This window comes from Salvia hispanica, chromosome 1 (assembly GCF_029641045.1).
Source record: "Salvia hispanica isolate PSC_SH4W2 chromosome 1, Shi_PSC_v1, whole genome shotgun sequence".
NCBI classification, from domain to species: domain Eukaryota; kingdom Viridiplantae; phylum Streptophyta; class Magnoliopsida; order Lamiales; family Lamiaceae; genus Salvia; species Salvia hispanica.
Genome location: NC_142692.1, coordinates 48843882 through 48858792, shown reverse-complemented (window position 1 = coordinate 48858792; position 14911 = coordinate 48843882). Strand labels below are relative to the sequence as shown.

The 14911-nt window shown below is 37.4% G+C and overlaps 2 protein-coding genes across 3 annotated transcripts; both read right to left on the bottom strand.

The window, feature by feature from the left end:
• Positions 1-176: 176 nt before the first annotated feature.
• On the bottom strand, positions 177-4568 carry LOC125223186 (RNA polymerase II subunit B1 CTD phosphatase RPAP2-like protein). Its single transcript, XM_048126202.2, has 6 exons — positions 3695-4568; positions 3019-3609; positions 2719-2912; positions 2353-2616; positions 1741-1899; positions 177-653 (listed from the first exon to the last, which is right to left on the bottom strand). Exons 1-6 carry the CDS (start codon positions 4299-4301, stop codon positions 549-551), a joined length of 1920 nt encoding a protein of 639 aa, XP_047982159.1. The 5' UTR covers positions 4302-4568; the 3' UTR covers positions 177-548.
• Positions 4569-8717: 4149 nt separating this feature from the next.
• On the bottom strand, positions 8718-13477 carry LOC125219506 (FACT complex subunit SPT16-like). 2 transcript variants are annotated; one of them, XM_089063202.1, is made up of 3 exons: positions 13207-13477; positions 12449-12551; positions 8718-12067 (listed from the first exon to the last, which is right to left on the bottom strand). In XM_089063202.1, the coding sequence occupies exon 3, from the start codon at positions 12046-12048 to the stop codon at positions 8869-8871; it is 3180 nt and encodes a 1059-aa protein (XP_088919328.1). In that variant the 5' UTR covers positions 12049-12067; positions 12449-12551; positions 13207-13477; the 3' UTR covers positions 8718-8868. The 2 variants fall into 2 exon arrangements, with proteins under 2 accessions (XP_088919328.1, XP_047977453.1); XM_048121496.2 differs by having other exon boundaries at positions 12449-12533.
• Between the last annotated feature and the right edge of the window lie 1434 nt (positions 13478-14911).

The window sequence follows — 14911 nt, the reverse complement described above, 5'->3', positions numbered from 1 at the left end:
AATAAATGGAAAAGAGAAAAACTAAAACTTTAAAAGGAAATTCAGTTCAATCTTCTAATTGGTTAATTAGGGAAGTAGGTCTGGGGCATACCTGTCATGTCTGAATACGAACATTAATGAAAATGATAGCATAGCCAATCTTTATCCTTGGTCAGAAAATTCAATTCGGCTAAATATTGAAATATAAAAACACAGTCCACTTCCAAATGGCAAAGCAATATCTTACAAAAATCAAGATGCTCGAAAATCACCATAAAATAAAATAAAAACAAATCAGGTATGCTTAACTTGCTGGCTAGCTATTATATATGCATTGGCATTTCACAGTTCTGGTGGCTGAAACCCAGGTTTTTCGTAGTCGTATAAACTCACTCATTGATATTTCAAAACATTGCGATTGGCATCAAACCATATAACTTGAAAGCATTTGCCGAAGGCCAGGCAAAGCTCGTAGAAGATAAAAGCAGTCGCAACCCATCTTCTCTAACTCGTGTTGCTTCAGCAGAGTTTCCAATAGTATGCTGCAAGGCACTCTCTGATGGCTTTGACTAGCCTCCACTTTGAGTCGAGAATTGAGGTGCTCGGCCAAGTGGAATGACAAGATCCTTCATTATCTCAAATTCTTCGGAACCAATCTGTGCAACCTCAAGAACCTAATTGTTTGAAACAGAAGGCACTTGATATTTCATGATTTGTAGAAACATAACACAAGAAAAGAAAAAGGACAGAGACAAATAACGGTAACAGTGAATTATCAAGAATAGATATGAGAGCAACTACTAATAGAGCACATCAATAATTGTACACATACACCAGGCCTTTAAGAAAGTACATAAACCTGTGGCAGAAGTGAATTTGAAGATTGGAGTTGGAAACGGTTTGGATGTAACTGTGTAAGCAATTAAGCATAAGCTTTAATGAAAACTCATGGTCATGGAGAGCGATTTCGAGCTGACAAGGTTATTTTAAAGCCAACTTAGTAATTCTGATACATTTCGTTCCACTTGTAAACTTGGTTCACATGTTACTATATCTAGTGCTCTATGAGTTCTCTTTGGATAGTTGAGCAGGTGAAAATTGGGCAACTGCTAAACGACATAACTAAATAGTTTATACACAATTCAAAGACTTAGGGGGTGTTTGGATTGCAAGATTGTATCTCGGGATTAAATATATAGTGTGTTTGGTTCATGAGATTCAATACCACAACTCAATCCTAGATGGATAATCATGGGGTAATTAGTCAATAACCTTAACAGAACATATTCGACCAAACACAGCAACCAATTAATCACACATATCTTGTTTTTCTTTTCTTTTTTTGGTAATAGCAACATTAAATTTAAATACCATAAAACGGTACACTCAAACTGAGACCTGAGACCTGAGACCTAACCCATGCATTAACCACTCCACCACCTAGGCCAAGAGACAAAAAAAATAACAAGTCTTACTATTCAATTAACTGGTGTAAGCAAGTTCAACGTATACTCAGCCAATAGACACTGCACAACAGAACACACTATAGCTGCACTTTTAAATCAGTATGAATAAAAAGAAACTAACAAATAAGTCTTGTCATCTAAAGAAGAAACTCATATAAAAAAAATTGGAGCTCCAGATATGGTAAATGAAGCATAGAAGTACTTCAAAAAAATTCCACACCATGTATCCAACTTATTAGTAGTAGTCTACTATTCACGCACATAACAGAAAAGGCTTACAATTTAAGTGTCTCACCTTGGGAATTACAACTCTTCTATCCAACATATATTGGGTCAGCGATGGAATTCTACTGACAGAAAGAGCGTCAAGAAACAACAGGACAATAACATGCCATTGTTTCATCCTAAATGCAGGAATTGGATCGGTAAAAGACATTGTATCTAGTAAGCGGCCCTGCATCATACAAATAAATAGAGGATAAACAAAACAGTTTCAGCTAAAAAAGACAAAAGACGTGTTTACAAAGGAAAAATAAGAAAATTACTAAGTCAATATGCTCGCTGCTCCTACAGAATTTCTTAGTTAAGTTGTATGAGGAGAATCACATATCTCCATGAATTGCAAAGAGTTTGAGTACAGCCACCCCAAACTCTGTTCCCCCAAATTATCAATTAGCATGATGATGATGGATCAACCATACAGTATACACCCCATTATACGTCCAATCCAAACAAAAAACATTTACAATTGAATGTCTCCTTCAAAATACTTCACTATTTTACTGATAAATTATCCAATTATAAAATTCTATTTCTGTCACATTTAAAGTTCCACTACCAGCCACATTCCACAAAAACAAACTCTCCAGAATACAGGAAATCAATAAAACCTTTAGTACAAGCATACCAGTCCTTGCTCAAGAGTTGAAACTGGTACAGGAAGCCTGAGTTCAGTCACAAGAGTGGGCAAGGCTCGAGCAAGGCAGCCAGCAAGAGTATGTTTGATCTCCGCAGAACGCCCATCTGACAGAACAATCTTGTGAGGATACTCCCTCCCATTGACTGACAAGTATTCCTCGTGGAAACTCTCTTCCTTTCCATATATATATGCTAAAGAGGATGATGATATCCAGGAAAAGAGTGCCATAAACATTGCTGAAAAAGTCGACAACTGAACAAAGAGTAAAATATAGACAGCCAATCAGAAATGACAGACAAACAAAATGACACTTACAAAAAATTGACAAAAGCCATTGACAGAAGGTCAACTTACTTGCAAGTTGAACCCATCCGGGGGACTATCATACCAAGAATCCTCAGAGTCGAACAAATCAGAACTCAAAACTCCAGGTTTAAGAGGCCACTTTAACTGCACCGGGTCTGTCCCGATAATATCAGCATTTTCTTCAGATTTAGAAGTATCCACTTCATGGGGAGGTGGTAGTATTATTACGCCCGCTTCAGATACTGTATATTAAACACAATGAGAAATGGACAAGAGTCATCTCGCAAGTAACAGCAAAACACAATGTCAGCCTGACTCAGCCATATAAATTCAAGCCTAACATCATACCAGCATCAGATGCATCTGATTTTCCTGATGCAACAGCTTCAGCAGCTCGGCTTAGAGCCTCTGCACAGGCTTCAGCAGATGAAAATCTATACTCCTCCTCCTCACCGACTTCCTCAACTGCTGAATGAGGTGTTACTAAAGCTGATTTTTCTTCTTTAAATTCTTGATACTCTTCAAGATTTTGCCCATCAAAATCAGTTTTCTCGTCCGCCCAGCGGACTGATTTCTTAGAATCCGAAGTCTTTATAGAGGACCTCAGAACAGTAGCCCTGGTATCATCACTTTGGCAAGCACTAGAAATATCCTCTGGTGCATTTACATTGTCATCTGTTCCAGTAGAACTCATACCTATATCAGACTTTTTCGGTTGAACTTCATTTTTGTCAGTCAATGAAGCAGCTGGGTTTTGCATTGGCTTGCTCTCACAATTTGCACTTTTAGCATTCAACTTTCCTCTTGATTCTTTAGCCTTCACTGATGGAGCAGCTTTGGAAACGCTATACTCATCTTGAGTAATGATAGTACTTGTGAAGTTCATGTCAAAGGACATAATGTCTTGCACATTTGGATCAGAAAACCGAGGCTTAGGCCCTGCAACATAGATACATCAAGGAGATTACATGAACCAAATTGACAATAACATAAACAAATTATACTTAATAGAACAAACTTCAACCTTTTCCCTTTTTAGCAGCTTTTCTATTGTTGTTCAATTGAAGTGACTCCAAGTTTTTGTCACTCCGTGGCACATAGCCATCAATCGCGTTTGAGGGACCAATCCACTCCTCCATAGACAAAATCCCAGCTTCTTTACCAGTTTTCTCCTGAATCTTCAACTCCGAAATGCCTAGGTCTCCGTTCTTGCCCATATCCATAGCAGTGTTCGAATTCGATTCTTCAAATAGCTTAACAATTCTGCTCAATTTCGCAGGGTTGAGATCCGAGGATCTCTCTTCCTGCAAATTCGCAGCAAAAGCTCGACTATTGATCAAACAAGTGCTCGAGCAATACATGTAGGTCTCTTGAAGGTCATAGACTTTATGCTCCTTGAGTGAGATGCGGTAACGCCCCTTGTGCGGCCGGTCGGAGGGCAAAGGGTTGGTGCAGAGTGGGTAGCCGCACATCTCAGCTATCGTGCGCTCGGTGACTACATCGTTGTAATCACCGCGGGATATCAATGAACCAGCAGCTAATAGATGGTTTTCGTCTTTGATTCCATCTAGAAGGAAGAGCTGAAGCTTATGAACTGCGTCCTTCACTGTCAGGGATTCATACTTGGCCATTTTCGAAACAATCGAATGATTTGAGTTTACTTGACGAAATAATCTTTTACGAACCACCAATACCGCAAAGGCTTTCTTCAAATTCTCATCTAGAAGCGGAGTGGAAGATTTTTTAAGCTAGGGCACATCTAACTCCAACCGTACTGGAAAACTCAAATCAATTTGCTCCAGCAATAATGCAAACCCATACGAATTTGTTCTGAGCAGTAAAAGCAGAAATACTATGAACAAGAAGAAAAAACCAGATGAAGGCCGCCTAAACACAACTAGTGAAAATTTAGGGCTTTTTTATTTATTTAATCGTGATAAAGATAATAAAAGATAAAAGAAAATATAAAAAAGAAGATGTTTGTGATGTTTTTCAAGGCAAAAACTATTTTAACTACTTACTTTTAAATCGAAATAGCAGCAAAACAAATTACGCGGAGATCAATTTTAAAAAGAAAGAAGAATAATGAATTAAATATTTTAGTGAAACTAAAACCTGTGTTGGAAGTAAGTAATATTGGAAATACTCCACTTGTCATTTTTTAAAAGTGTACTAGAAATTGTAGTATATTACTCGTATGTATGAGGATGAGGTGATCCCTTCAGGGTAAACGGCGAGGTAATTCATATAACTACATATTTACCTTCTTTTATGAAAAACTATTATTCTCCAAGGAAAAAAATATTTGAGGAAGTATTAGTATAACTTTTCTTATTTGAAAGATGTATATTTACCTCTTCTTCAATAAAAAGGTAAAATCTTACAACTAACATGTATGCTTCTATTCATGAAAAGTCATTCTCCAAAAAGAAAAGTTTTTGAGAATGTATTATGCTTTTATGTCTTGGAATGCATTTTGTACTATTTTTTTATTTTAGAAAATAATTTACTTTTTTATATTTTCTCTTTGAAGTTTGTTACTTTTTGAAAAGGTATATTTCTCTTTTTTTAGAATGTATATAGATGATATATATCTTTCCTATATACCTTATTGGGACTACCGCAGCGGAAGACACGGAAACCAAACAGGTCTTAGACCGGATCTATTTAGGTGATTATGCATTCGACTCCAATTTCATGCAATTAACATAGATCTATAGATGTAACATCAAATAAACACATAATCATGCATATTCGATGTAGATTCGATTGTTACCTCATAATCCATCATTGGATTGACGTTGCTAGCTGCACCACCCGGAGATCCTTGGTTTATCGGCCACGAATCTTCCGTACTATTCCCTCGTCCTTGATTCTCCATCCGTGTGGGCGGATCTTAGAAAACCAAATAAAAGTGATATGAGATCTAGGGAAAACCAATACAAACACCAAATTGTCTAGATCTAATCCTATGAATTAGGATAGATCAAGAACAATAATCAAAACCCTAATTCTCCCACAACTATGGCTCGAAAATCGAGACCAAGAGGAAGAGGAAGGAGGCGCCGATTTCTAGGCACTAGGGTTAGGTTTTGTGTTGTCTTGGATTGTGTGATAGGGTTTCCCTTTCATTCAATATTTATAGTGGACCTTATTGGGCTAGTAAGGGGATCCATGGAATGAATTAAGTGTTGGGCTCACCCATTAGATAAATTACTAATTAAATCAAATGACCCATGATTTAATATATTATCAATGGAATATTATTTTATTCCACTAAAGAATAATATTGCACTCCCACTTAAATCACCAAATTACAAATAACTTGGGTCCATTTTATTTTATAATATTTCCCGCGTTTAAGATTATCTTGATCCATCAATTTAATTCTTTTGTCTGCTATGTGACTAGAATTAAATTAATTCTCCAAAGAGTTTTTCTAGTTTGAAACTTTATTTATTATTCGTGGAATAAATTCCAACTGCGCAGTTTTCTGAATAATAAATTCCTCTTTCAAACACCTCTTGGGGATCACCCCTTAGGGATTTAATCATACCACACTGGGCACGCGAATTCTATGAAATAATCTTCCAATACCTTCATGTTATTCAATTACTACCACCCAAGATATCATGAACTTGAGTTACGTACAAACTCTCACATATTGATAAGTCAAAGTGGCGTTTGATTGAATAAGCAATATTGATATTAATATCATAGACTAGAAAATACTAAACTTTCTGAAATATATTCTTTCAGTAGATAGCAATAAAGAATACATTTCGGATTAGATCCTTTCAGTGCTTTACCACACCGGTGTTACTAATCTCTTCTTAGGTAAGAGAGGATTATCACAAACACCGCAACCGTTCCAATAGGTAGCCAAAGCCTATCTAGGTTGTGAATACGTTTTTCTTCTTACTAGATCTGGTCAAGTCCCCTACTGGAAAACTAATGAGGAGATTCATCGAATTTCCCTACTTGACCTTCTTAGTAAAAAGCCTTAGACTTGTTTATCATATTTCAATAATAAACCATTTATATTATATTATTTATTCTCATAAATAGGTAAACAAGTGGACGTAGCGTTTCTCGTATACATGCACAAGCTGACTGTACAAAGGCATGTACGCTCGAAGCATTTTTTAGTATACAAACCCCAACATACCTTCCCTCCTTGGAGATAATCGATATTAGATAATGACATGATAATCAAAATATCAATTTAGATTTAATTACATCAATCTTGATTTTGAGCAATTTGGTATATGAATAATGTGATTGAGCGTCGTGTGGCTCCTCCATTGTAATCGATGGGTCCAGGCATGGTGAGGACGTCGACCGGTGTGAGGCCGGTGGAGGGGAGCCGCGACATCCATTGTGGGTCGGATCAGTGGCGGACGCAGGAATTTTATACTGGGGGGTCCAAATTATATTAACGATAGTTGCATATTTTTTAGTATCGACGATTATAGAAACAACCCGAGATATTACGAAGCCTGTGAGAGAGATGAATAGTTTGAGATGCATTTTTCTCCTCTTATGTGCTGCTTCGTATTTATTAGTTACATTTTCTCTTCTCCGATATATTTTATATTCCCTCCGTCCATAAAAAAATAGTCTCATATGTGTACGAAAGTAAGAAAGATGAGAAAAAAAGGAGATAAAGTAGAATAGGGAAAGTAAAAAACAAGAGAGAAAATGTGAAAAAGTGGATAAAGCATGAAAGAAAGTTTCTATTTTTGAAATGAGAAAAACAAAAAGAAAGAAATGGAAACAATTAGAATTAGAATTGATCAAGAAACGCAAGCAGGGGATTCGATCACACAATCAAGTAATTACATCACCAAATCACAAACCAACTGAGCAAATACTTGAAAAACATTTTCCAATTATACTTTAATATAGTAAATAGCGAAATGGGTGGGGGTTCCAAGGAACCCCCATACCCCCACATAGGTCCGCCCCTGGGTCAGATGCAATGCCGAAATGGGGGTGGGGGATGGTTTCCAGGGGTGAGTTATGGTTTTTGAAAAAAAAAAATTAACAATTTCAAATTCTATAAATATCCACTCTCCAACACTTCAAAATCTCTTCCTCATGTCATACATTTCTGTTTTCTCTCTCTCAACAGAATATGAATCCTGCTCCGGATGAGAATTTTATTATGTACCAGGCATGGATTACACCATTGAGCTGGTTGTTGAGGCACTACCCGTAATTGCTAAAGTCGTTGCATATGAAGTAGGACGCACGGCTTGAGTTACTCCAGAAGTCGGATGGCCGTTTGGGGTTATTGAAGAACTGAGAGACACAGCCACATCCAGCACTGCCCAAAGCCATCGACCTTGGAGAGTATTTGTCAGTCAATTGCGGACATCGATATGATTAGCACTATGTACTAGTAGTACTTCAAAGCGCAAAAGAAGGATACATCGACGGAGGAGGAGCGTCAAACCCGCAAGCGCCTTCTGGGCGTACTCTGGACAAAGGTGGAAAACTACTTCAGATTTTAATGTATTCTCTATGAAGTTGTAATTCCATTATATTATCTATATATTGTATACTCGTATTTCAATCTTACTAGTGAAAACAATGAGTAGTGTAAACTAAAAATTCTAGCGCGGGAAGAAGGCGTACATTATATGAGTTTTGGCCTGAGACGAAAACATGGACGAATAATGACGTGGCGAAAGTCTTGGCGTGAGAGGGGTTTCTGGAGTTTTGGTTGTCAATTGCCTAATGGGCACTTTAATGTATTTATTTAGCATGAGCATACATTATAGATTTTGTTCACTTCATTTGTTATTTAATTGAACAATTTGTGTGAAGAATACACAAAGTTATGAGCCTCGACTCTTGAACGATAATTTCATTAACTTCAAAATTTCATGCATCTGCCAATATCTTCCCCACATATTCATAAGACCGTTAATAACTTGTTAGCTAGAAACGAACTAAAATTAGATCATTTGCTTCACCAGCATGCACAATACTTTGAGATATGCGTAATTCAAATCACAACCTAATCATTTAGGTTACCAGCATGCACGAACCAAAATATACTTTGAGATATTCTTAATCCAACCACAAAAAACTAAAACCTTAAGTTGATGTCAAAAGATGGAAAAGGAATAGGTCTTCTACAAGTTATAAATATCCAAAATAAGCTACACTACCTCAGCTGTAACCAACCATCTACCTAAACTTGGAGCGTTTTGAGGCAGCACTGCTAGGTCCAGCCCTTGCCTTGCCAAAAGCCTTCATCTTTCTTCTCCTACGCTCATCCTCGCTGTCCGAGTCGTTCCCCTTCTCCCGATCAGCATTGGTAGCTTCCCTCTCCAACTCCTCCCATGTCTTGCCCTTGTCTTCCTCAGATTCTTCTTCTGATTCTTCGTCGTCATCTTCAGATTCTACCAGTGATTCACTCTCTGAAGCATCATCTTCTGATTCTGACTCCGGCTCTGCATCAGATGGCTCATAACCTTTATCTGACTCTGCTGAGTTATCAGAATCAGAGTCCGTGCCTTCCAAGTTCAAAAATTCCCAGCCACCCTCTTCTATGAACTGCTGCGGGTCATCCATAATAGTCTTTAGAATAGGGCGCCAGTTAAGATTCAGCCTACTCTCATAGTACTTGGTGTCAGTAGTGTCCAACCATTCCTTAATGCCATCAAGCGAGGAAGATGGGATGGAATCAATCCGCATCACATCACGTTTGAAATCCTTGAAGACAATTGCCATATCAAAATTCTTTTGAGCTAGACCCACTCGTTCCAAATTGACAATCTCAATATCACTCAACGAGATCACCAGAAAAGGAGTTTCTATCAGCTCAACCAAACAGCTAGAAGTTGGAACTATAAAAGCTGAGGCCTTGTATGGAACCCCATGGAAACCAAGCTCTCTGAGAGGTTGATCAAACTCCAAGTCCAGGCGCAATTGGGGCTGCCCCCATAGTTCATTCACCCTGTTCACATACTGTTGGAATTCCATATTAATTTTATTTTTCCTATCTCTCTCCCTCTGTTCCTCCTCAATCTCATCTGGATCATAAGCAGACCTCTTCCCACTGCCAATGTTCTGAACCATCTCCATCACCTCAACATAGAATTGTACATCCTTGGTTTTCTTATTTCCAACCATAATGTGGTTGTGCAAGTGAAAGTGAAGAAGGGTAATCATCTCTTTCTCTGCAGGCTGGAAAAAGGCATGCTTTATGTTGCCATACATGATATCAACACGCTCATCAGCCCTCGAAGTAGAATAGCGGAACCCATTCGCATGTGCTTCTAATGTACCACTCAACTTCCTGGCACGTCCACCAAAATTTGGACGTATCCAAAGATCATGCAACCTTATCGGCTTGAACTTATTCCCTGCAAGTTCAAGTTTCTCTTGGGTGACGAGAGTGGCTCTCTCAGCCCTTTCAGATTCCCTGGCCATAACACCACGCCGAAGAGTTTTAATCTGCTGCACCACTTCACTTATGTGCCTTGGATCCTTGGATCTGAACGAGACCTCCTTCAAATAAATCACCCCTTGGTTCTTCAAAGAATTGGCATCATGAGGAGTGAAGGGTGTGCCGGGTACATTAAAGATTATACGAATATAGCAATTTCGATTAGTGTCCTGCTGGCTTGATACAGTTTTCACCGTAGCAACATGGAAGGGTACCATGCTTCCATAGATGGGAATTAGAATAGCTTCATTCCTCTGGTCAACTTGAATCATCATTTCCCTAGGTGGTGGAAGTTCATTAACACTTTTATAGGCAACTAGCTCACTTGCTGATTTCACAGTAGATCTTCCATCCCCATTAGCTGATCCCACCCCAACAAGGCGGCGAGCAGTTTCCTCAATCTTCTGGCGCGCAAGTTCTGCTTGGTGCTGCTTCCTAAGTTCTTCCTTGGAGATCTCCCCATTGTCTGAACGAAGCGTTGCTTTGGAATACATAGAAGCCCTGGCAGTAGGTTCCATGTTGGCTTTTCGTGGCTCTTCTTCCTCTCCATCTTCATTGAAACAATAGGCAACATCTTTAGAAACTTTAGGGCTGACCGAAGTTGCAACATAACAGACACCATCCGTCACAATAACTGTATCTGCAAGCAATAGTGAGAAATTCTGGCTCTTTGGATTGCTCGACTTCGATTGTAGATCCTTGAAACCAAGTGAGACATTAAAAGCCATGCCTTCTTTCAACAGTCTTTCATTCTTCGCATTAAGAGTCAATCCAGATTCACGGAACTCCAGACCAATGCCTGTTCCTGCAGATTTTGTTAGGTGGGGTACCAGCTCGGGAGCATCTCTCTTCACTACTGTCAAAGCAGCCTCATATACATCACTAACCTTGTTTCCAGGCTTTAGTGCATGAATAGCAGCCTCATGAGCCCTAAGAAGAACCTCATAAGCTTTGGTTTGCACTGCATCAGTATCAATAAGATATGTTCTAGCAACATTTGAACAATAACTGTTGTAGCGGCACCCAACTGCACAAATGATAACACTGGGAGAATCATAGTATAACGGATCATCAGTGCTTGTTGCACTCGGCCGGAGATCAAAGTTCCCACCACTCTGAATGATAGGAGGGTAACAGATATCAACATTTTCAGCTTTTAGTTTGACGCCAATCTTGGGAGGGTCAGTTATAGCCTTCTCCGTCTCCTCCATGAGTTCAGAGTGTGTCACTTTCTTCTCCTCATCAATCACCTTTAAAACCTCTGGAAGAACAAAGTTCTTCATTACAAAAGCAGTCAAGTAAGCAGCTTTCTTAATACATGTAATCTCATTTTTGTCCTTAGCAGCAAAAAGGTCAGATAATCCATTTGATATATCACTCAGGGTTAGACCAGAACCCTTCAACTTATCTGACCATATCTCCAAGAGTTTCCCCTCTGGGGCTTCCCGAGCTATGTTCCCAACTACAGGTGTATCATGGTCATCCGACTTTGGCTGAGAACGGATAGCCCGGAGCACCTTATCAATTTGAGTGCTTCCATTCTCATTTTTTGCCTTAACCCATATTACAACTTCTGCATTTACAGTCTCTCTGGCAGATGCTTTGACAACCTCAAGCAATGATGCTTTCTTACCACTACAAATGAAATGGATATTCTTCTCTCCGAAAACCATAATCGTCTCTGGAAACTCATATCCAAGTAACCAAATGTTAAGAGCAGAGGATTTCAGATACCGTAAATCCTCCGAAGGAGGCGGTGTGGCCACAACAAGGACATCAGAAGAACCCCAAAGCTCATCTTTGTGATCTTTCCAGTGCTTGTAGAAAGCTTGCAACCGCCTACTGAATGTAGGCAAGTCAATTGTATATTTATTGCCATTGGCATTTACAGGCAGGCCATTCCGTTCTTCAGGCATTGCATCCACCCAGATTGATCTTCATAAAAGACATAAGATGATGTATGTCAGCAAATAGGGGAGGCCACAGCCAATAAGAATCCACAATGTTGACTTGTAAAACTAGGCTCAAACCAATCACACCTCGCATCACATATCATTTCCTCCTATCACATCATGTATCTCACATCCACACTCTTTTCCAGCAAAGTCCAACATAACACATTAACAACTTGTTTCGACATATTATCGAATCACATAATTAAAGTATATTTCATTTCTTTCAATATCATCACTCAACATATCCAAGAAATAAATCACATATCAGGTTTGCATATGGCATTACCAATTAGCACTCAATACTCAATATGCAATAACATAACTTAATTCAAGAATTAAGATTTAATGTAGAAAACACTACCTCAAAATCCGAAATGTCTTGTTGTTGGAATCACCTTACTCCTTTGCTTTCTCCTTACCCGTGTTATCTCTCGAAACAGGATAACCTTTCAATATGTATAATTCTTATCAACATCAACACAAAACAATGTAAGTTTAAATCAAGTTTTCCTTTCAAAATCTAGCCAAAATATTGTGGACTTGTGTTCTAAACTAACTACAACAATTTAGCATAATGACTTACTTTTGTCCATCAACCTTAGTCTAAACATTTAAAACACATTCCCAGATCAGCATGTTTAACTTATTGTAAACATCTTTGATCTAAAAGTATGCAAAATCCTCACAATTCCACTTTGTCTAAAGGCTGTCCCAAACTTTCTCATGTCAAGAATACAAACTTCCTCTTATCAAGGTGTAAATTATGCTTAAAAGATCAGCAAATCAATCCAAAGTAGCATAAAAAAATTCCCAAATCAAAAGCAGAATACTAGAATTTACAGCATTCACACATCAAGATAACCTTTTCATTCTATACCATCTCTCCAACTATCTCTAGGCAAAGGATTAAAAATCAAACGGTTAGATTTGCACCTATCTTATATTCGCACCTATTTTACTTGATTATGAACCCTAACTTTAAATTGAAAAAACGTGATTATGAACCCTAACTTTAAATTGAAAAAACGTGATTACGAACCCTAACTTTAATTTGAAGAAGAAATTGGGCAAATAGGAGGTGTAAGGGACTTGCTTACACAAAGTGGAGACAATTCTAACCTAGATGTGCCGGAAATCGGCGATGGTGGCGCCAGAAACTGCCGGACAGCGGCAACGCAGAGAGAGAAAGAGGCCGGCGTATGTGTTTGAACAGCGAAAGAGAGCTTTAGACAAAGAGCCAAACGTGGTTGAGGTGCTTGCGGGGCGGTCACCGGAGGTGCTTGCGGGGCGGTCACCGGAGGCGCAGTGGTCGCCGGGGAGAGGTTGTCGCGCTTGTGTTTGAATGGCTGTGGGTGTGAATGGCGGTGGATTTTATGAGGGAGGGTTCTCGAAAGTGAGGGCAAAATGAGATTAAATACTCTATTTTCTTTTTCTATCCAATTCATTAGTATTATTTCTTTTTTATTTTCTCTTTTATGCCCTTTCCAAATTTTTAGTTAAAAAAAAATCACCACGCAAACAATAATTAACATGGCAATGGAATGATCATTGATCAACACCATACAAAATTTTATATCTATTTTTTCTATTTAAAAATTTTATATTATTAATTTTATTTTATTATACATTTTACATGCACTTTAGTCACTAAACATATTAAATAACTCAAAGTTATAATCCAATCTTTTCAAATTAGTTACCGATCTAAGAATTAATTATTGTAGAGTCGGACGACACGTGTATATGATATTTAATAAACTACTTAAATAGCATGATCATTGATCTACACATCCAAAATTCATAATTCATTACTGAATTAGTATATTGATAATTGCTTAAATTATATTAAAAATTTTCTATTTGATAAAAAGTTTGAAAGTAAATATAGAATAATCGGACATTATTTTTGCATAGTAAGAGTCACAATTTGCATAATAATACAGTGAACCATATGAAAAAATGTCGAGTAAATTATGAAACAAAAAAATGTGTTTTATTTGCAATAGTGATATACACACCATGAGTAATAATATAATAATGTTAATAAACAAAATAATAGAGGCATTTTGGTACTTCACGTGGTTATTGTTGTGAAAGGTCAATAAATTGGGGGTCCACAGGAGTAGCCCATGGGCCATAAACTTCATCGTTTCTTCATTTGCTGTAAATATGGCGGGAGATTGCTCTCTCTTTGTGTAGATTGGCGGGAAGGGAAAGTCTTAGTATATTAAATATTTACACTTACTAATTTAGCATCTGTAAGAGTTCACATTTGGGGAAATAAATAAATCAATTATATGGAGTTTGAATTCATACCTTTCTGCCAATATACTTATGTTTTCACTTAATAACAAATAAATTATAACAGTTCCTTGGGCAAATAATATAGTACTAGTACTTAGTAATTTATATTCCATCCTTTCTCTAAAACTACAAATATTTGAAATAACATTAATTTTAATATAAAATTAATAAAATATGAGAGATAGAAAGATATGTTGGTAAAAAACAGATCCCACCTTATTTGAAAGAAATAAAATTTTTAAAAAAGAAAATTTATATTTTTAAGGGACGGATCAAAAAAAAAAATTTATATATTTAAAAAATGGAGAAAGTATTTTAATAAAAAAATTCACATGTTTCATCATATTTGGATTGAGCACGGTGAATACTAAACATGTGTTAAGTATAAAAGATGTATCACTTCTTTTTTTCACTGATTTTGGAAATATTATACTAAAACTAAATTTCAACTAACTAGATTTTTGTACTATATAAACTGGATTATAACATATATAGGGGATAATATCAACTCTTACAAATC

What these genes read in the sequence shown, in the direction of transcription:
- LOC125223186 (XM_048126202.2), bottom strand. Translation starts at nt 4,301, where the DNA reads ATGGCCAAGTATGAATCCCTGACAGTGAAGGACGCAGTTCATAAGCTT. An exon ending in ATCAGATGCATCTGATGCTG is followed by an intron (nt 2,913 to 3,018) that starts GTATGATGTTAG and finishes TTTAATATACAG; the next exon opens with TATCTGAAGCGGGCGTAATA. An exon ending in CGGATGGGTTCAACTTGCAA is followed by an intron (nt 2,617 to 2,718) that starts GTAAGTTGACCT and finishes CTCTTTGTTCAG; the next exon opens with TTGTCGACTTTTTCAGCAAT.
- LOC125219506 (XM_089063202.1), bottom strand. Translation starts at nt 12,048, where the DNA reads ATGCCTGAAGAACGGAATGGCCTGCCTGTAAATGCCAATGGCAATAAA.